A 21,903-nucleotide genomic window follows, 5' to 3' on the forward strand; every position below is an offset into this window, starting at 1 on the left:
AAAACCCATTAGGAGTATAAAGATATTGCCAAAATCACAGCTGAACAAGTTTTAGTTTCCAAAAAGGGGCAAAATAGTTGTTGGTTTTGAAGAAGAAAGGCTAGCTGTAGTGGTTGTACTTGCATAACTTTTTTGCAGAAACTGGGAAGAAGAAAAATGAAAATGGCGATGAGTGTTCATATTCAAATCAAGAAAATATGAGGTAAGTGAAGAGCTTACCTTTCAGGAAGAAGGAAAGAAGCTTGACGACAAACTCGCTGTGACGGAGGGGATGACAATAGTTTGTCTTCTTCCTGACATGCTCTCGACTCTTACTCACTGACTCACTCTCTCTCAAGTTCTTTTCTTTTTGGGAAGCAAAAGAAAAATGGAAAAAAAATGGAGAGAAGATGGTTTAAATACGAGAAGGGAGGAGAAATGTGATCCACTGGATCACATGTATAGAATCCCAATCGTTGATCGGCTTAGTGGCTGACCGTGCATGGCTTGAAATTGTCAAGTGTCCCTCGACTATAGTAGACGTGAAAGGAGGGGCAACCATGCTGAACAGTGGCTAGTTAGAGTGAGGGAATGTGCAGGTCCATGTGTGTGCAAACCTTGTCGTGTGGGCAGGGGAATTGCCTGTGAGGCATGCACATGCCAGATTGCATTCCCGCAGGCTTTTCTCGTGAGGCTTGCTCGCGAGGTGTCCTCTTTTCCTATTTTTGTTATTTTTTTGTTTTTATTTTCAATTCTAAATTTTAAAATGCACATTCCCACACATATATTTAAAAACCAAATAATAAAAATCCAAATAATTTCAAATACAATCATGTGAGTTCTGATAAGAAAATTTGAGGTGACACAAAATTCAACAATTTTTAATTTAATTTATGATTTAATGTGATTCTATAAAATAGATGTTGTAATTTGAGGTGTTATTGAATTTGAAGAAAAAAAGTATTCAATTGGCTTGTGATTTTCTATTCTTAATTTTATGTTTATTATTATTATTATTATATTTTATTTTATTTGAGATTTACAATAAATTTTTAATTTTTTCACCCCTATTTTTAGATAAAAATGTTATACTTTTTGAGTTAGTTTGTTCATATTACTAAAAAAGTATACGAACAACTTTTATTATTTCTGTAAAAAAATTTAGTAAGTAATTTATATTTTTAAATAATTTTATAAATTTAAGAAATAAATTATAAAAAAATTTAAAACTAAATTATAACTTACCACATTGTTCCTGGTTACACGTAATTTATCAAGTTGCTCCTTGTTCAGTTTCTTTTCTTTTTTAGATCCCTAAGCTAAGCACATTCGTATCTTCCCTCGTGGGCTTCACTCGTCTGTTTCTAAAGCGAGCGCACAAAAGCGAGCTCAGTTCTCTCGATACCTTTGGCCCTGAAACTACGTTGTTCTGCTGAAGATGAGTGTTGCATTGGAATTGTTATCGGTGAAAAGCCGTAATCCTAACTCATTGAAGACCGATGTTTCTTCTTCTTCGGTGGCGTTGCGTGCGTTACCGTCTATGCGCTTCCAGTCTCTGCTCAGACCTAGTGGTTGTCGAGTCTCCCTTGCAAGTCGAAGAGTTTTTACACCGAGAGACCCTGGTTCTCCTTCTCCGAGCCGAGGTTGTTCCTTTAATCGATCGGTTTCTCTTGTTGCTTTGGCTGCTTCTCATGAGGAATCCGTAAGCTCAGGTGTCCTTTATCTAATTTTTATTTAAAATATTTAATCAATTAATTAAGACATTTTTAATTGGCATTTCGGGGCATTGGAGTCTGTCTGAAATATTGTTTTACCAAGCTTTCATACATTAATCATGGCAATGATTCTTTCTCTCTGTGTGCATTATTTTTACTTCATTGCTATTCCTTTTTCTGTCTGTTTGTTTTTACAAATAGGAGTTTGTCATGATTAATTTTGATTTCTCAGAAGCATTCAGATGTAGAGTTGGAGAAGGAAGGGGATGACGATTTAGGAGCTGAAGAATCACCAGAAGCGTGGAAAGAGGCTCTTATTTCTTTCCAAGAACAAGTTTTAAGGTTGCAATGCCTCTCGCGAGAAGCATACGAGGTTCACTCTAAGAAGGCGATTGAAATTCTGAAGGAAACCAGCGAGCAGCTGAAAATTCAAGCAGACAAGGCAAGAAGTGATTTAGGCGTGATAGCAAAGGAGTTCACTGAAGAGGGTAAAGAGTATCTTTCCACAGTGGCAGTGAATTCCCCTGAACCAGTGAAGGAGATTTTTGAAACATATTCTTCCTCTGCTCATGATATCAGTCATTTCTCTAGTGCCCGTGATTTTCATGTTGGAATACCGTATGGTATGTACAAAGTATCACAGAAGTTGACTGGCAACGTTTTCAAGCAATGGATATCCGTTATGTATGCTTTGTTTTGCAGGTTTCCTTCTTTCTCTGGGTGGCTTTCTTTCCTTCATGATAACTGGCAGCGTTTCTGCCATTAGGTTTGGTGTTATTCTAGGGGGAGTGCTTTTGGCCTTAAGTGTGTCAAGCTTAAGATCCCACAACAAAGGAGAACGATTTCCTCTGGCCTTGAAAGGACAGACAGGTACGTACTTATTTTTCTGCGTTTTGATTTAAAAATATAAGAGTGTAAGTAGTAATTGATATATGAAATCACTGGCTTCTAGCAGATTTGTTAGCATATCCCCTTCATTGTGTTAGTTTTCAGTGCCTTCTCATTTGGCATGACATTTGCATGTCCTCTGGAAAAGGAAAAACGTAATTTAATTTGTCAAAGTGACTTTCAGACCTTATGGTTGTGAAGTTATTACTTAATTCCTCTCTTCATCTGTCATAAGTGTCTCCGCAAGCAAGTTTTCTACTCTTATGTCTCGAAATTATGCTTTGGAGGTTATTTTGTTTGTCATATTTTGGTAAATTTGGCTTCGGTCACCTGTTTCAAGTCATGATTCTTATTACATAATCAAAATTATCATTTGGGCTTGGCATTTTGTTTTTGGATAAAAGTATTTAAATTTATGATCTGTACTGAAGTCCAGGTACGCTATTTATTTTGAAACCAGAATTCAGGTAGGACTATTTTTGTTTTCATTTTTAGTTGATGTAAACGTGTGTTGAACCAGCGTACACCATCTCCATAAAGAAGAACTTAACCATTAGAGCTACAAGGCTCTGGTTCAGTGTTCTATTTAACTTGTTAAAGTTGTAATTACATACTATGTACAAAAATGAATCAGTTTCCTGCTTAAACTCCTGTGCTTACTTTGCTGCTGGTTTATATGGTCTACAGCAATAGCAGCTATTATATTTTTGAGGGAGATGTGCCTGCAATCTCAGGTATTAATTCATCATGCAACCTGTCTTCTTTCTTAAAGTGTCACTTATATTTGATCTAATATTCTCTTTTTTCCCTTTCCAGAGACCTACATTTCTGAACTTTTTGACAACCTTTGTCAGGTTAACTTCTTTTTTTGTTCAAGTATTTCCAATTACATTCCTTCAGTCTTTCTTTCACTTGGTGAATTTCTGAAAAGTTTAATGCTGAGAATGGTTAGCTTATCATCCCTTTTTGGGGAACATGTTTATAAATTATTTCACCTTGAAGGTAAAGACAGCATAACTTTTGTTTTGATAGAAAAAGAAATATCATAGACTGAGGGAAAAATAAAAGATTAGACAACAAAAAATCATCCTAAAAGGAAAGTAAGAAAAAGAAAAATATCAATATAAGAAAGAAAGTCCCATTGCGAGATACTGAAAGACACATCCTAAAATAATCATGTGCCTTAGCCCATAAAATTCGCGAGGAAAGCCGTTATGTCCCAGAGGAATGACTCAGATGATTGCGGTGATGCTTGAAGCACCTAGCATGAAACCCACAAACAATTGAAAGCAGCACCTCTCCACAACATGACAACCACCTTTATCTTCCGATCATCCTTAAGAAGATCGAAAGCCTTCAAGCCACCTCACAATGCAAAAATGGGTAATTATGAGATTTTGCTGCCATAAAGCACATAAGACATGCATATAGAGAAATGACACGATTAGGCTTGCGACTTTGCAACAAATCATTGGTATTGAGCTTGTTCATATCAACCGTCCAGCAAAAACCTAACCTCAGATGGAACTTAAGCCTCCCAAAATTCACTACTAAAGGTCTCTTTGAGAAATAAAGTGGTGTGGGTGAAATCAGAAATAGTATCATCCAACAGTTTACACAACCTCAAGATAGCACCTTGATGATAATCTTAAGGCACTAGGGACGAGAATGATAGAACAAAAATTAGAAACCTTTTATGGATCCAATCTTTTTTGGGCACCAAAGTGATGAATGTTGAAGTCATGCTAACATTATTTTCACGTTAAGATAAAATTCATCAAAAACATTAATTAAATCGCTTTAGATACTGTCCTGACATCTATAAAAGAAGGAAATAGAAAAATTGTCAGGATCAAAAGCTTTAGTTGCATGAGGTCCTACACAACTTTCTTAACCTCCTCACTAAAAGGTCTCTCTAGCTAAAGATAACTCTCCTAAGAGATAGGACTCTAGTCAATGATTGATGTGGAACAGGATAATAGATAATATGGACAACATTAAACTTAAATTGCTTTAATAATTTAGGCAATTAACATTAGAATAGAAAGTATAAAGTTTTCTTAAATTAATTAAAACCTAAATTTTCCATTGTCATTTCTGTTTTATTTTCCTATTTTAGTGCTAAGAATTTCTCTTATTTTCTTACTTCTCTAATAGTATTAGGAGTAAATTACATAAGTTCTTTGTTTCCCCCATTTTTATTTTTTATTTTTTGATAGCAACAGAAGTATTATTGAAAAGAGAAAGGATCAATACAATAGGTGCAGTGGATAAGTCATCCAGCTAAAAAAAAATGGGTAAAAAAAAGGATGAGAAAACAAAAACACAAGGAAGTGGAAACACAACTGAGAACATCTCACGTGAACAAAGCATCCCAACTCCTATGTAAAGCAGACAAATATATCCACATAATTCCCATGAGGTTTAGCCTAAAGGGAAGCCAAGAAGGTTATCTTCTCCCCAAAGCATTGATTCTGGAAAAAGAAAACAATTGTCAAAAATACGATGGTTACTTTCTTTTCAAAGCGTTCATAATCCTGCAAAGAGTGCACCTTTTGGTTAAGATCTAGCCTTAGCTTTAATACTAAAACCACCAATGCTTGAGCTAACATTCCAATGAAGGAGGTGCAACCCAAACCATTTTCCCTTGAACCTTGTTGTCGATGCTACGGAGACATAAGTCTTGGTTGATTCCAGTGGTTCTTGTACCAATTTGTCAGGAACATTGCTTGTGGTCTGTGACCTTTAGGGTTGAAGAGGAGAGAAATGACCAGAAAAAATCAAAGAGAGTGAAGGAAATTTTATTATCTTTTGACTTTGAATTTCCTGTATTTTCTAACTTCAAGAGGGCCAATGTTATAGGCTAGGGGGAGGTGCCCCTTCTTGTGACAACAAAAGAAACAAAATCAAAACAGCTGGGTTTGATGAATTACCTATCTACCCTTCCCTTTACAAATATTTCCCATCTTAACCTTCTTCGTTAGGTATATCTTAAGAGATTTTCAATGCTTTACTAACTATGCTATCCCAAAAAGACATACCTAGGGTTTCCACCCAAAGGAACACCAAGTAAAGGGCCAATAAGACCCACACCCTATTGCCTTAGCAAAGTTGCTCACCATGCTATGATCCACATTAATTCCTACTAGTCCATGTTCCCCTATTGATGCAAAGCCTTGACACCTGCTTCAAAACCGTCACGAGCATGAGAATGCCAGAGATTGATCTATGGTCATGTGATAGAAAAAGGATTGTATTATCGACAAATTAGAGGTGGGACACCTTGACTCTGTCCTTTCCAACTGCAAATCCTACCACGGCCCCACGTTCTGAAGCCTTAATAAACAGTCTGCTCAACCTCACCACCAATGTAAAAAGAAAGGGAGATAGAGGGTCGCCTTGTCTAACACCTCGCGTTCCTCAAACCTCTCTTGTGCCTTACCGTTGACAATGACCGTGAAAGAGACAGGAGACTAGCATCCAATTATCCATCTCCTCCACCTCTGCCCAAAGCCCTTACAATTGATTACTAAACCCAGAAAAAACCCCAATTAACCTATTGTGATCCTTTTTAGAATCAAGCTCCAGACCAAACTTTCTTTCTTATCCCTCTGCATATATTCCACCAATTCATTGGCTAGAAGGGAAACATCTAAGATTTGTCTTCCTTCCATAATGGCACTTCGGTTGGCAATATGATGTCATCCATAGCTTTACTAAGGTGTGATGATAAAACCTTAGTAATGATTTTGTAAACACTAGTGGCCAAACTTATAGAACGATAATCTAGAACCTAATTTGATAAATCTTTTTTAGGGATAAGGATTATAAAGGTTGAGTTCATACTTCTACAAATATTACCATTCAAATAAAACTCCTAGAAATCCTTTAATACATCATCCTTAATGATGTCCAAACAAGATTGGCAAAGGGCTTCCGTAAATTCATCAGGGCCAGGGGCTCCCTTGATGCTGATAGCCCAAATAGCTCTCTGTATCTCCTCAAATTGTCGCTCAAGGTACTTAGCCTTGGCATTACTAATGGATTGCGAAAACACATTCAATAAAAGACTTGGATACATATTTTTTTGGTGTATAATTGCTTGTAAAGCTCCGTAATTAAACGTCTTATAGAATCCTTATCTCGTTCCACTCCCCTCCACCTCCAACTTAAGCTTCTTAATCTCATTTCTCCTCCTCCTACCATTCAGAACTCTATGATAAAATTTAGTATTAGCATCACCCTCTTTATCCATTTCAAAATAACTCTGTCTCCAACTTTCCTTCTCTTTGATCAATGTCTCCTCAAGATTATTTTTGAGTTCAACCATCCGAGTCAGTTGGTTAAGGGAAATATTATTTTTAGAAGCCAAATTGTCCAAGACTTTTAGCTCCTCAAGGATGTCCACCTTCCTCTTCCTTTTATCTCTAGAAGCCTCTCTATATCACATCTTCAATATTTCTTTGAGGAACCCTTATTCTTGTATAAATTTAAAGCCCTTATAACCTCTAACTAAATCTTCTTGCCACCATTCCTTCATTTTATCCAAAAAGTCATGATGTAGAAGGGACTAGCTTTAGATAAATTGTTATTATATTAAATGTAAAAAAACTGTACTATTTAAGATTCTACTAACTATTATTATAGTTTTAATAATTTTGGATTTTATTCTTATTAGAGTTAGGAGTTTATTTTTATTAGTATTATTTTTTATTTGTATTAGGATTAATGTTATTAATTCTATTAGATTACTATTTTCTAGTTTAATTCTAGTTAGGGAAAGTTACTTATAGACTGTTATAAATAAATTTTTAATTTCACTTATTGATCATTCAGTTATTCCATAATATTTTTGAGAGTTTCTCGTTTTTTTTGGTTGTGTGAGGTAGGGAGACCCACTTTCACCTTTTCTTTTTACTCTAATGGTGGATGTCTTGAGCAAAATTTGATTAGAAGCTTGGAGAGAGATACAACAGAGGGTCTTGTGGTAGGGGAAAGATGGGATAAAAATCTTCCACTTTCAATTCACTGATGACATGATTTTATTCTTGCAACACAATACTAGATTCATCAAGTGTTTGAGTGAGTCTGTGGCTTAAGAATTAACTTGCCTAAAATGACTGATTGGGATTAATATGGTGGAGAGAGTGGTTGAGCAAATAGTAGAATCAATAGGATATATTAGACTAGCTTGGCCTATCACATGACTTGGTGTTCCTTTACGGGGTGACAATAGAAGTAGTTTTTGTGATGGGGTCATAAACAAAGTTGCCAACAGGTTGGAGTGTTGGAAAGGTAGGTTCTCTTTAGGAGGAAGGGTAACTCTTATTCAAGCCCTATCAGTGTAGCTTTCCCATATACCTATTGTCCTTGTTTATGATTCTTGTGGGGCCAGCGAAAAGAATTGACCGGTGTTTGCATCGCTTCTTACAGGCAAGGGTGGGAGAAGAAAACCCCAACCATTACTGAGTTGGAAGACATGTTGTCAGTCTAAGTGATCAGGGAGGTTGGAAATTGGGAATCTTAGATTGAAAATTTATTTTTATTGGCTAAATAAATTTGTCACTTCCTTCAGGAACCAAACTCTTTGTAGCACAAAGTTATCAACGCCATTCACGGGGGTTTCAGGGATGGATGGGATGCCTTAGCAAGTGAATCCATTTCTTAAAAAAGTCTCTGGAAAGCCATTTTTCACCTGCATCCACTGTTTGTCCTGTTTATCCATCTAAAAGTGGGACATGGCTCTAGGTTGTTATTTTGAGAGGTTATGTTGATTCACCTTTGGCTAGCTGATTTCCGCGGTTGTATAACCTACCATACAGACGCAATGATCCTATCTCGTGATTTGTATCCACTATAGAGGGAGGTATAACTTAGAACTTTCATTTTCATCTTAACCTATCTCATTGGTAAACTCCTGCTATGCTTAGCCTTCTAATCCAATTGGAGCCAGTTCATCTAAATTTGCAGCTTGATACCAAAATATGGTCATTGGAACCTAAGGCAGGTCAATATACTTGTAAGTCTTTCTTTGTTCACCTCACCAATAACCCATCATCCAACTATTACATTGTTGCTATGGACTTCTGGAAAGCTCCAATTCTGTCAAAGGGTGTTTGCATGGACAGCCATTCATCAAAGGCTTAACACTAATGAGATGTCACAAATCTGTTTGTGTAATAAAGCTTTATCTTCAGATATCTGCTTGATGTGTTACAAGGAAGGGGAGACACACTCCCATCTATTCATTCCATTGTGAGACAACACGGAAGTTATGTGCGAGTATAACTAACCCGTTTGCTTTAAGCTGGGTGGCTCCTCTTATAATAAAGGGCTTTGTGAGATTGAGTTTCCAGGCAAAGGGTTAGGAAGGTGGCGAAGTGACTCAAAGCAAGGGGCTATTTTTACTGGTTTATGGTGAATATGGCTTGAGAGAACCTGCAGAATATTTTATGTCCCATAATCTTCATCCATGAGCTGCAGGATGTTCTTGACCACGTTATGGACCAACACTCACAAGAATCATTCCAATTTAACAAGTTCTGAACTCCATCCAAATTGGGAGGTGGTCATTTATTCTCGATAGGCGGTTTTGGCTATTTTGATTTTCCTGCAACTGTTTCTTCCATTTATATTCTTCGAGGAGGATGTCTTATTCTCCAAATATGTATCCTTTTTTCTTATCTTCTAATAATACATCTTTTTCTATTAAAAAAGAAAAATGTTGAACACGCCTTTAAGGAGATCTGCGGAATATCGGCCAGCCTGAATATGAATGCAAATAGGAATTTTGAAGAAAGTTAGGAATAACTGTACCGGAGATTACACTTGTGGTCACCTTGATGATCATTGTGATCTCGCACTTCAACATAGGACCAATTTACTATTATGACAATTCTGAAGATGAAAATGGCAGTTATTCTGAATATCAACAACGTGCAAGGCTTGCTATGGCAGAAAACTACCAAGCGAGAATGTGAACAGTCACCAATGACAGTTGCCTTAAAGTTGCTATTTGTTAGTGGAAGATTAGGTATCGAATGCTTCCCTTGTGTATACGAGGGAATTTTTTTTTTAAATATCATGGATGTGCCATAAGAGAAAAAAGTCAACTAACAATGTGGTTCAAGAGGCAAATGTTGCTTAAAGAAAGACTTTTGCCCACTAATTCTGACCAGATGCTATTTCATCAACACCAAACTTAGAGTATTAAAATTGTAACCAAATACATTGAAGAACTTTTATGACTTTTTGCTTATCTGAAACAGATGAACAGCTAACATCACAATAATGAATGGTTTGATTTTGTTATCCAAGAACAAATTGGATTAAAAAAAAAAAGTTATGGACAGTTGATAAGGCTCACAATACGGATCTCAAGGCTGAAAAACTAATAAGTTGACAGTCAGTTAGGGGTCAAGTAACAAAAAGACTTACTGCTTATTCATTCAACAAAAATTCTGTAAACGGCAAACAAATTCTATTACAGCCTCTATGTTGATTGTTAGACACTATAAATTGAGGCAAAATGGTGTAACCAGAAATTTAGTTGTTGGGATTAGTACTAAAAATACTGCAAAGATTCCTCATTCTATACCTAAAAGGGTTAAGTGCCTCAAATGTCACAAGCTTGGACATATCTCTAGTTCTTGCTCTTTGCATAAAACAACTACATAACAAATCTTGATAAATAATTAATTGACGAGGATGAACTAACAGAATATTAAGTCTTCGAGAGAGAAAAAGCTAGAGAGAGAAAAGTGATAAGAAGGAAAATGAGTAGGGTTCAAGGGTAGGGAGGGGGTAAGTGGTTGGTGGGAGTCGGAGAGGTGAGGCGAAGGATAGGACTAGGGTGGTCGGCCACTTGGGCCGGCCAAAAGAGGGTGACAAGAGGAATGGTAGAGGGGAGGAAGTTTGTGATGATCGATAGTTGACTTCATAAATGAGGGTAGGAATCTAAAAGGAATGAGGATAAGTGAAAATGGAAGGAGATTTCGCATTTCCATTTCACTAGAGAAAGAGGAAGTGGGTTGGTTGGTGGAAGCTTTGGAAGATTTCTACTTGCGGAAGGGAGGGAATTCATGGGGAAAAAAATTGGCTGGGGAAGTTGCATAAGCTGTGTTTCGCATTGGGATGGAATAGAGGAGGAAGATTTTTGGTTCTTTTAGAGTAGAAAGGGAAGACAGTGAGGAGAATCTTTATACTAGATGGATCAGAGGCAGGTGGATGGTGACAAGTTATGAAGGCGGTGTAAGCTTTGGCAGAATGGGAAATTGTGAATATGTCAAAAGCCTTTGACATGGTTATGATATTGAGAAAGAAAGAGAGAAGAGAGAAGAAGAAGAAGAGGAAACCGAAGCTGAAGAAGAGAATAGAAAGATAAATTTTAATTAATTCTCGATGATGATTACAACAATGGAAGAAGGGCCTTTTATAGGCCACAATACAATAAAAAACGAGATTAATGGCCGAAATCGATGGTCGCTACCTGTTGCAGCAGTCACTATGGGAGGTGATGGTGATGACTCTAGTGGCTGTGGGATCCTGATGAGCTAGTTAGGATTTGTCAACCCTAACCCTAACTGATTATATGAGTTTACCAGTTTTTCCTTTGGTGTGTGAACTATCTACTTTATCCCTTCTGCTATACTAAACCCTAAATGGACTCCTGACAGAATTTGAACTGTAAAAAGGCAGAGAAGGCGATCGGCGCAAAGGAGATGGAAGACAAAACAACTGCATAGGGAGGAGGTCTTTCACTGCCCTCAATGTTGGGTGGAGTCTAGGGTTTCGATGGTTGTGGTTGGCTAATATGCGTCGACAGTTATATAGAAAGATAAAGAGGAGAAACAGGTTGTGTAGAAGAGAACTAAGTTGGATGCCAGTCGGGTCAATTTCAAATCCCACTTGACCGCCAAAGCGAATTAATCCAAAATGCTGCTGCTTTGAGTCGTTTTTGGACTCTTCAGGAATGTGGACCTGGGGCTTAAACAGAAGAGGGATAGAGGGTGCGGTAGTGGAATCAATGGGCAGAGACCTCATTTGTAGTGAGGAAGGGAATGACGTTGTGGAGGGTGGTTCATTGGTTGTGGTGTTAGTGGATTATGATCTGGAGGGAGCAAAAAAAATGGAAGAGGATGGCAATGAAGGTGGGGGAGAGAGTAGGTCTGTGTGTGGGGGTCTATCAAATAGTGAAATATCCTCCTGGGTGGTTAACAATATCCAGAAGATCTCTTGATTTAGCTGCCAAGTGTAACCTAGAAAGTTCTACAAAGAACCACCTCGGACACTTTCCCATGTGCATTGTTGCTTATGGCATTTTGTGGGGTCTTAGCCCCTTCAAAATTGACAACAAATGGTTGAAGATGGAGAGCGTCAAGGGCATGATTGAGAAAAATTGGGTAGAGACTAAGGTTTATGTCAAAGCTAGCTTTAGAGTGGCTTACAAATTGAAAAGACGAAGGATGAGATCAAGAAGTGGACCAGAGAAGTGGGTATGGAGGAAGAAGCGAGATTGAACAGTATTATGTAGGAGATCGATGACCTTGACAAGAAAGAAGGGGAGGGGCTCTTAGAGGAGGAGGAGAAGAAGACGAGAAGAGAAGGGTTGAGGAGTGGTTTCACTGACAGGATGAAGATGAATGAAATTTTATGAAGACTAAAATCGATGGAGAAGTGGATTAAGAAAGGAGATATGAATACTAAATATTTTCACCACTTTGTCAGTCACAGGAGGAGATGCAATTATGTTGAGCAAATAACTGTGGAAAACTGTGAAGTTAAGTGCAACAATGACATGAGATAGGAGGCTGGTGAGTATTTCTACAAGTTGTATATTGAAGAGTTTTACAGAAGACCGAGATTGGACAGTTTACACTTTGAGATGCTTGATGAGGACACTAGAAACCATATTAAGAAGGATTTCACAAAAGAAGAGAAAAAAAAGCACTTATTGGTTGTAATGGCGACAAGGTCTCCGGCTTAGATGGATTTAATGTGAGATTCCTTCTAGGGTACTGGTATGTGGTAAAAAATGATATTGTGGAGGTGTTTAGAGAATTTCATAGCTCCGAATCGTTTGTAAAATCTCTAAAATTCACTTTCTTGGTTCTTATTGTTAAGAAAGAAGGGGACAAAGACATCAAAGACTTTAGGCCCATAACCCTAGTGGTTATATATACAAATTAATTTCGAAAATCCTTTCAAGTAGATTGTCTTTTGTCCTGGGTGCAGTCATTGGGGAGTGTCAGCATGCGTTTGTGAAAGGAAGGCTGATTATGGATGTTGTGTTAGTGGCAAATGAAGTGGTTGATGATTTGATCAGTAATAGGAGAGTTTTCATGTGTAAATTTGATATGGAAAAAGTCTATGATCATGTTCGTTAGGACTTTGTGGATTATATATTGAGTAGAATGAGTTTTGGAGAGAAAGGTGATGCAAAATCTTAGATCAACGCATGCAGTTCAAAACTCCACATATAACAGTAGGATGCAGAAACTTAAAATCTTTAAGTAAACCCTTCCTCCTTAACTCACATTCAACTTGTTAATGCAAACTAAGGTAATTGGGATAAGAAATATCTTGATATTAAAATGACATAAGAAATATCTTGATAAGTTAAAATCAACTCAAGAAAAGAGATTGATGAAAACACCACTAGTTATCTTGATAAATAGATACCAATTCTCCATTCAACAAGATGTTTGAAAAAACCTTCTTAAAGAGCAATTTAACCAACAACTAACTAAAAGTAAAAGCTTAATTTTATTGAACTTGAATTTTGATGTTTTTACAACCTAAAAAGTAAGGCCTTTATATAGGTTTAGGCATTACTAGTTCTACTTGAATTCAAAAACTAAATCCTAAAATAATTCTAATTACATTCTTATCTATAAAAATATTAAAATAATAATTTGAAGAAGTATAAACATAATTAAATAAAAAGTTTTCTTTCTTGAAGAATGGTGGTGTTATGGCCAAATTCCTCATGTAGTCTTTGACTTGATTTTGATCTTCAATAGTTAATTAAATCTTGTTGTAGAAATAGAGTTGAAGATAATTTAAAAGGCTTCCCAATTGTAGTAGAAATCCAACATTGAGAAAATTAAGGATGAAAATTCGGCTAGAATGGGAATTCTTCCTCCTCTGGGTTTCCTTCATTTTTTATGATTCTAACTCTAATTAATTAATTTCTTGAAGTAGAAAATCTTCTTGAACTCTAGAATGCTAATCCGATTCCAACATCTACGTTGCCGTAATTTCTAGTCCTAAAAGGACTCTTGAAAAGATAAAATTGGATTCTTTAAGCTTGATTCCCACGTGTTGCCTCCCCCCCCACAATTTGCTCGTATCAAATGGAGAAAGTGGATCCATATGTGCATTACAACTTCTTCCTTTGTTGTGATGATAAATGATAGCCTGTCTTAGTTTTTCAAGACTTCTAGGAATTTAAGGTAAGTTGACCCATTATCGTCTCTTCTATTTATAATTATGATGCAGGCACTAAACAGTTGTTTGAAAGAGCGACAAAGGAGATGGATCTTTTTAGAAGGGTTTAGGTGGTAGAAGGAATTAGTAGATTGAAGTTTCTCATCTATATTTTACTGACAAGACCCTTATTTTTCACCAACTAGAAGAAAAGGTGATCTTGGGTGTTACCTGTGTTCTCATGTATTTTGAAGTTGTTTCAGAGGTAGATATTAATTTAAATAAGTTTGAGTTGGTCAGCTTTAGGAACCCAGAGAATGATGTCTTTTTAACGAATTTGTTAGAGTGTAAGATGGTGAACCTTCCTATTAAATATTTGGGCCTCCCTCTTGGTTCCAAATATAAGAATTTAGCGACTTGGGATCTGATGATTGAAACCTTTGAGAAGAGGCTTGCTAGTTGGAAAAGAAATTTTTTATTCAAATGTGGTAGATGCACACTTATCGAAACTACTTTTGCTAATCTACCTATTACTACTCGTCTATTGTCAGGATATTAGTGAAGGTAGCTAAAACTTTGAAAAGAATCCAATGTCGTTTGCTTTGGAGTGATAGAAGAGGGTAGGACAAAGTTCCATTTGATGAAGTGGGAGGAGGTGAAGAAGCCGGTGAGTTATGGGGGCTTGGGTATCCGTTCTATGGTTGAGATGAATAAGATGCTTTAGGGTAAATGGTTATGGAATTATTTGAAGGCGGAGGAGCAATTGTGGAAGAGAGTGGTGGATGCGCATTGGGGCAGTTGGGTGGCTGGTGATACTTGGTGTTCCTCGAGCAGGCCATGGCTCGAGCTTATGGAGGAAGATTGGTATGAATTTTAATAATTTATATAGCATGTTGAGTGGAAGTTGGCTAGCAGTATATTATTCACGTTTGGCTTGATGAGTGGTGTGGCAATGGGAAGCTCAAAGATCAATTTCGGCATATTTATGCCATTGCTAAAAAGTATGGATGGTGATGGATGCCTATGCTGGGAAGGGGAGTGGGGTGGTGTGGAATGTGGAGATGGGGAGGAATTTAAATGATTAAGAGGTGGGGGAATGTGAAGAAATGCTTCTTTTGCTTTATAGTATTTGGATGAACTGTAATAGTGACACTTTGGTGTGGATACCGAAGCAAGACGGGAGCTTTTCTGTAAAATCTTTTATGAGGTGTTGATGAAGCCTAATGTTAACGTGATGGTGGCGTTCCCTTACAGACAGATTTGGAAAGCTCGTGCACCACCTAGTGTTGCTTTTTTTGCTTGGGAGGTTGGGAAAGAATGTATCTTGACCATTGACAAACTCATGAACAGAGGTGGAGTGATGGTAAATACTTGTTACTTATGTAAAAGAGTGGTTGAAACTTGCAATCATTTATTGTTATGGTGTCCTGTTGCTCATCTGTTATGGTCGATGGTGTATAATTTGCTCGGTATTTGTTGTGTTTGGGCGGGTTTAGTGAAGGCGGAGACTTGAGCATGGAGTGGGGTGGGTAAAAAGAAGAAACATATTAATCTTATTCCTTTGACGAAGTTGTGGTTTCTTTAGAAAGAGAGGAATAGAAGGGTGTTTGAAGGGGTGGAGAGTGGCATTGTAAAAATTAAAGATCGTTGGTATTATTATTTTGGCTCTATTTTTTTAGGGAACGACATGTATAGGGTGGTAGAGTTTGGACATGTCATAGACAGTATTACATTGTGTATGGGCTGCACTCCCTTGGTGTTCTAGCAATAAACTCTTCATACTTTTTATTTTAAAAAGAAAGGATGAACTAACAAAATGCAGAATTGCTGCAAAAGATGGTGAACAAGTCTCCTTAGTAGTACAGAGTTTATTCAGCACAAGAATAGTCCTCAATGGCATCAAATATTTTGTTCAGAATGTACCATCAAAGAGAAGATTTATCGTTGTGGCAGATTTAAAAATATGCTCAAAATCCCTCGTTGAACACCTACAAATGTCAATGGCGTCACATCCTGACCCACACAAGTTAAGGTGGATCAAGAGAGGCCCTGTCATTAAGGTTGACTGAAATTTGCCTCTTCTGTTTCTATTGGAAAGTTTGAGATGGATGTCATTATTAGCCAAGTAGTTGATATGGATGCCAATCATATTTTACTGGAAAACCTTGGCAATATGATGTTGATGCAACCTTGATAGCTAGAAGGAACTATTATATCTTTAATTGGGAAGGGAGGAAAATTTCTTTTCTTCTTAAAGTAATTAGGAAACTAAACCCAGGATTTCAGTAGTGGAGAGGAAACATTTCTTTCTATTACCACTTGTGAAGAGGACGTTATATGCAATGCTAGCGAGGACAATGAAGCATATGCTCTCGTAGAAAAGGGTAAAGAGGTGCTATAGGTTGAGATTATACCAATGTTCAATCCTTGTGGCAAAGTTCAAAGAGATAATTCTAGATGAACTGCTAGATGGTTTGCCTCCCATTAGTGACATCCAATATCACATCGTTTTAATACCTAGAGTAGTCTTGCCAAATTTGCCCCACCATTCGTATAACTAGTAAGTGCACTAATCGTATCAGTAATATAGATATGAGAATTCGAATATCGTCTTACGAAAACCAAATTTTATAAATCAATTATTATGCTGACAACTATTATTTTGAGAAATATTGATCGAATGAAAGTAAATTAAAGTGAAATATAAAACTAAATAAAATTGTAGAGAATTGAATAATTACAGTAAATTAAAGATAAATCAATCAATAAAACGATATTAAGGTCCACAATCCTCCTAAACTTGTGTAGATATCAATATTGATAACGAAATCTGAGTTAAGATTGACGGATTAATTCTAAAATTTGGTTAACCTTATTTAGGGACATAACCTTTCAGATTTAAATGAAACTTTTATTCAAACACTTCCATAGAAATTTGCATATAATCAATTCAATTATTCGACCTTATTCAAGAACACGAATGCATACCACAAGTTAATTTTAGATTATCTATTCGAACAAACTGTTATTAAACCTGTTATGCAAAACTTTAATAATCATGCATTGAAATCCTATCAATTGAAAACCCTAATTTCTCTATTCGACACATCATTAAAGAATTCAAGCAACATAATATTCGTATGAGCATTAAACTTAATGATTTTGCATAAAACTAACTTAGATATCATTAATCAAAATCAATACCCTTCATAGTTTAGGGTTCATGTTTTTCCTAACAAAAAAAATCTACTCCATAATTAAAAAAAGAAAACAAAAACTGAAACTAAAAGAAAACATAGTAAAATAAAATCAAACTCGGGATTGTGTCTTCGTCTTGAGCTTGATCTCCTCTACAATGGAGTTTTGAGTCTTCCAGGAAGAAGAAGAGGAAGAAAAACCCTAACTTAAAACAATCTCTGAATTAAAAGAGTGCTGCTCTAGAATACTACTAATGTAAATAACAGAATTTTCTAAATACAAATCCTAAGCAATTTAGAAAACCTAAAAATTCTGCCTTTCCCGCGTGACCATCTGCACGACCATGCGCTTGCCCATGTTGATTTCTGTCTAAAAACTTTTGTGTAGAGAGAGACTCCAGGACTGACGTGCATCACCACCTGCATGAACATGCATCTGCCAGTGTAGGTTTCTGCCCTTTTGTGCCTTCATTCAAAACTTTTCAAACTTTTTCGAAATTACCCAAAATTCATAAAATAAATTAAAGTGATTAAATAAAATAAAATGAAATTAAAAAGTAATGAAAATTACTCAAAACTAACAAAAATTAAACAAAAAATAATCCTGATTGTATATAAAATATACCATTATCAATGACATCAAATATTTTGTTCATAATTTACCATTAAAGAGAAGATTTATCTTTGTGGCAGATTTAAAAATATGCTCAAAATCCCTTGTTGACCACCTACAATTGTCAAAGGAGTCACATCTTGACCGACACAAGTTAGGGGGGGATGAAGAAGAGCCCTGTCATTAAGGTTGACTGAAATTTACCTCTTCTGTTTCTATTGGAAAGCTCAAGATGGATGTCATTATTAGCCAAGTAGTTTATATGGATGCCAGTCATATTTTACTGGAAAACATTGGCAGTATGATGTTGATGCAACCCCGATAGGTAGGAGGAACTATTATATCTTTAATTGGGAAGGGAGGAAAATTTCTTTTCTTCTTATAGTAAGTTAGGAAATTAAATCCAGGATTTCAGTAGTAGGAAGGAAACATTTCTTTCTATTACCACTTGTGAAGAGGACGTTATATGCAATGCTGGCGAAGACAATGAAGCATATTCTCTCATAGTTTTGTAAAAGAGGTACTACAGGTTGAGATTATAACCAATGTTCAATCCTTGTGGCAGAGTTCAAAGAGAGACTTTTAGATGAACTGCCAGATGGTTTGCTTCCCATAAGTGACATCCAATATCACATCGTTTTAATACCTAAAGCAGTCTTGCCAAATTTGCCCCACTATTGGCTGAAATCAAAGAAAAATGACGTACCCAAAAGAGAAGGTTGAGGAGCTTTTCCAAAAGGGACAGATTAAGGAAGTATAACTTCTTATGATGGAGGATAAATTAGGATTAATTTGCCACTTAGGGATTTGGTCAAAAACCTAGACATTACACTTAAAAGTTTTTAGACGGCATATGTAAAAGGCTTAAGCATCATTTGATTGAGTTACAATTAGAAAATTGAGAAATTTTATAAATATTTTTTTGAATAACTGAAGTTTTTCAAAAAGAAAAGAAGTAAAATTACAAATATATTTTTAATGCTTCCTTTGTAGCTTTTATTAAATAAAACAAGTTAGGGTTAACTTGCATACTTAAGGATATTGGGATAAAAACCTAAACATTACACTAAAGATTTCTTAGGCATCATATCTAAGAAGTCTTAAGCATTACATTTAAAGGTTTGATTGCATTAAACAATCAGAAGATTGAGAAATTCTCAAAATATTTTATTAGTAACTGAATTCTATTCAAAAAAATAAAATTACTAAGATATTTCTAATACTTCATGAGTAGCCTTTACTAGTACATTTAGACTAAAAAATACTGATAGTAATAGAATTAGCACATTAAATTTCGAAGTTAGTAAAGTTATAATAATACTCTTAAATAGATAGCAACATTATATGATTATTGTTTTTAATCTATTTAGGCAATCTGGAGCTGATTCATTCTGCATTATTCTTCCCTGGGTGGAGAATTAGCACATAAAATTTCTCTTGATACTAGGTTTCAGGGTTGAAATTGCTCTAGTTATAGTTGAATTAGATGTTTGAAGGTATTCTCCTGTGAATTCCCTCTTGCTTCAAGAACTCATCTCGTGTTGCTGTGACAGCATATAGTTGCAGCATCTTTCGTCATCCTGGATTGAAGTTTTTACTGTTTTGCAGTCTCTTACACATTTGTGATAGCACCTGGCATCGCTATCATGTGGACACATGGTTGCCCCACCTACATATGTTTCAAGTCCTTGAAATGTCTCATAACTATGACACTGTTTAACTCTAATTTAGCCTTCTAATCATATTCTATAGAATCTGCCTTTATTTATTAATTCTTTACTGTGCAGTGGTGCGGTGGTTGCATTTTATCTATATAATATCACCATCAATGGTAAGAAGAGAAGAAGCTCAGACTTGGAACCCGGGGCTGAAAATTGAGTCATATGCTGGATGATGGCCAAATCACATGTATATCTTTTTGGTTCGTTTATGTTTCTCTCACTTAAGGTGTAACTCAAATTTTCATCATTACCTTAAAAATACTCTGTTAATTTCCTGTTCCGTGCAGCCAACTTGAAACTGAGGATCATCTCCCACATGCCCCCAGGAGAAGTTCTACTAAATCACCTTGGAAAAACCCCAGTGAAGATTGCAGAAGCAGAGAGTGGTTGATACTGTAGGAGAATGGCTAAATAGAATGTCTAGTTTTACATTGTATTGTGATTATATCAAAGATAGTTGTAACAATCTAATGGGCATTTGTTCCTTGTTCGGTGCTAGAATCGTTTTGTTCCAATAAACTCGTTGATAATTGTTTATTCTTTTCCCAAGATACACCTGATCTTTGACACTCTCGAATTGCTGTCAGGATTATCTGTTTAACCAAATAATCATTCTATGTACTACAAAGTATTTGCTTCTATGTGAATTTACAGGTCCAATTTTTTACTTTGTTACATGGGTTTACCACAAATAAAACTTGAATCAACATATAACGAAAATAAATCAAAATATGAGGTTCTGGTCTTGGATGATGGAGTTATTACTCTCTTTTCCTAGTCGCTTTTCTATTCAGGGAATCATGCCTAAGTTCTGTCAGCTGCTTGGATTGTTTGTGCAGAGTATTTACTCACAAGCTGCATTCTATTGTTTTGAACTTGAGTTTTGGTTGGTAGTCCTTTCTCTCTTGCCAATGGAAGACACTATTCAGTCTATAGATTCTTAGACCCAAAAAAAAAAAAGCAGATATGTATAGATTATATTACTGATCTTAGTGGAATCTAATAGAGCAAACCCAAGAGAGTTATGCTTGGTAAGTAAGGTAATCAGAACAAAAGCTCATTTAAAGTACCGAATCAGATTTTGTTGAATAAAAAGATCTCTTTTAAAGCGATAGGTCAAAACCACCTTATGTGCTCATTTACGCATTAAGCAGAAAAGTTCAAAATTCTAGTATGGAATGTCATAGAAGACCCTGGATGTCTTAAATGAGATCTTTTTTTTTTTTTTTTTGGAAAAAACAATTATATTATTTCACAATGAGATATATCCTGCTCTATCATCTAACGCATGAGCAACTTTGCCCACAATAAGCCAGCAAATCCATGGAAGCTGTTAGCTAATTAAGGATTATTAAGCTAAGATAGTTTAGAAATCAATACACATGTAGTAACCAAAGAAGTGGTATTGCTAATTTAAAAGCTATATAAAATAGAAGCTTACTAGATCAGCAATTGACCCAGAAGCTGCAGTGGTTTCTTAGATCGTAGCCCAATATGATCGGAAAAGATCATTTGGATTTGGTATAGTTAAGAGATTCTACAAGCAGTCTGTTGTGGAGTATGCTTGGATTGTCCCTGTAACTAATCCTACGCGCAAATAATAATAATAAATAAATAAAATTATTAGGAAAGATTTGCTGCATTGGACTCGTTAATACCTTAGGAAAATTCAAGTAAGTTCATCAAGTTGGAGGCTGCTATTAACTCTACAAAACAACTTTTCCCTTTACTAGAAAATCTCCCTCACGAAGCTTCTTTTGAAGAACAAAATCATATGTTCAATGGATTTTTTTTACAAAAAAACATCAATACAAGATCATTCAACTTCTCTCATTTATTATTTAGATGAAAGAAGGGTAAATTGGCCAATTCATCTTTTCTTAAAAACAACTATAAATATTAAAAAGCAAAATAATCACACAAAGATATTAAAGTTTTCTATCCTTCTCTCTCTAGATCACTCTCTTTCTCTCTGTCTAATTCTTGAAGAATGGAAGAATGAAAGTGTGGGAAAAAATAGAAAGAGAAGACCTTATTTATAGAAATTAAGAACCGTTGGATTTGCGCTAAGTGGCAAAATTCAGTGAAGAGAGAAAAAAGATGCTCGGCACGAAAAACAAGGGAGGAAAGTCTCCCCCGTATAGGGCAACGTATGCCTGAGGTGACGGTGGCGCATTGCCTGAAGCTGCAATGGCGTTCCCAGCGCGTTGCAGGCTAGCTTGCAGGCACACGACCCTTATGTCGCTCGCATAGGAGCTAGCCTGCGCATGCAGGCCTACTTCGTGTAGGCCCCAGGCGCAAAGGGGCTTGTTCGCACAGGCTTGTTGCAGGGATGGCGTGGGCGTAGTGTGCAGTGCCTGTCC

General features: G+C 36.2%; 1 protein-coding gene across 3 annotated transcripts; it reads left to right on the forward strand.

Moving 5' to 3' along the window:
* The first annotated feature begins 1,271 nt into the window (after positions 1-1,271).
* Positions 1,272-20,187, forward strand: LOC110824338 (Transmembrane proteins 14C). 3 transcript variants are annotated; one of them, XM_022054935.2, is made up of 7 exons: positions 1,272-1,681; positions 1,930-2,317; positions 2,397-2,564; positions 3,270-3,316; positions 3,399-3,436; positions 19,607-19,727; positions 19,828-20,187. In XM_022054935.2, exons 1-6 carry the CDS (start codon positions 1,418-1,420, stop codon positions 19,695-19,697), a joined length of 996 nt encoding a protein of 331 aa, XP_021910627.2. In that variant the 5' UTR covers positions 1,272-1,417; the 3' UTR covers positions 19,698-19,727; positions 19,828-20,187. The 3 variants fall into 3 exon arrangements, with proteins under 3 accessions (XP_021910627.2, XP_021910625.2, XP_021910624.2); XM_022054933.2 differs by having other exon boundaries at positions 1,273-1,681; positions 1,927-2,317; positions 19,607-19,740; XM_022054932.2 differs by having other exon boundaries at positions 1,274-1,681; positions 1,927-2,317.
* The last annotated feature ends 1,716 nt before the right edge of the window (positions 20,188-21,903 follow it).

The sequence above is a fragment of the Carica papaya genome, chromosome 6 (genome assembly GCF_054855325.1).
Source record: "Carica papaya isolate Zhongbai chromosome 6, ASM5485532v1, whole genome shotgun sequence".
In the NCBI taxonomy this organism is placed as follows: Eukaryota; Viridiplantae; Streptophyta; class Magnoliopsida; order Brassicales; family Caricaceae; genus Carica; species Carica papaya.

Bases quoted from the DNA above. Each gene is read 5' to 3' on its own strand.
- LOC110824338 (XM_022054933.2), top strand. From the start codon at position 1,418: ATGAGTGTTGCATTGGAATTGTTATCGGTGAAAAGCCGTAATCCTAAC. The intron at 1,682-1,926 runs GTAAGCTCAGGT...TTGATTTCTCAG, and splicing joins CTGCTTCTCATGAGGAATCC to AAGCATTCAGATGTAGAGTT. The intron at 2,318-2,396 runs GTATGTACAAAG...TTTGTTTTGCAG, and splicing joins TCATGTTGGAATACCGTATG to GTTTCCTTCTTTCTCTGGGT.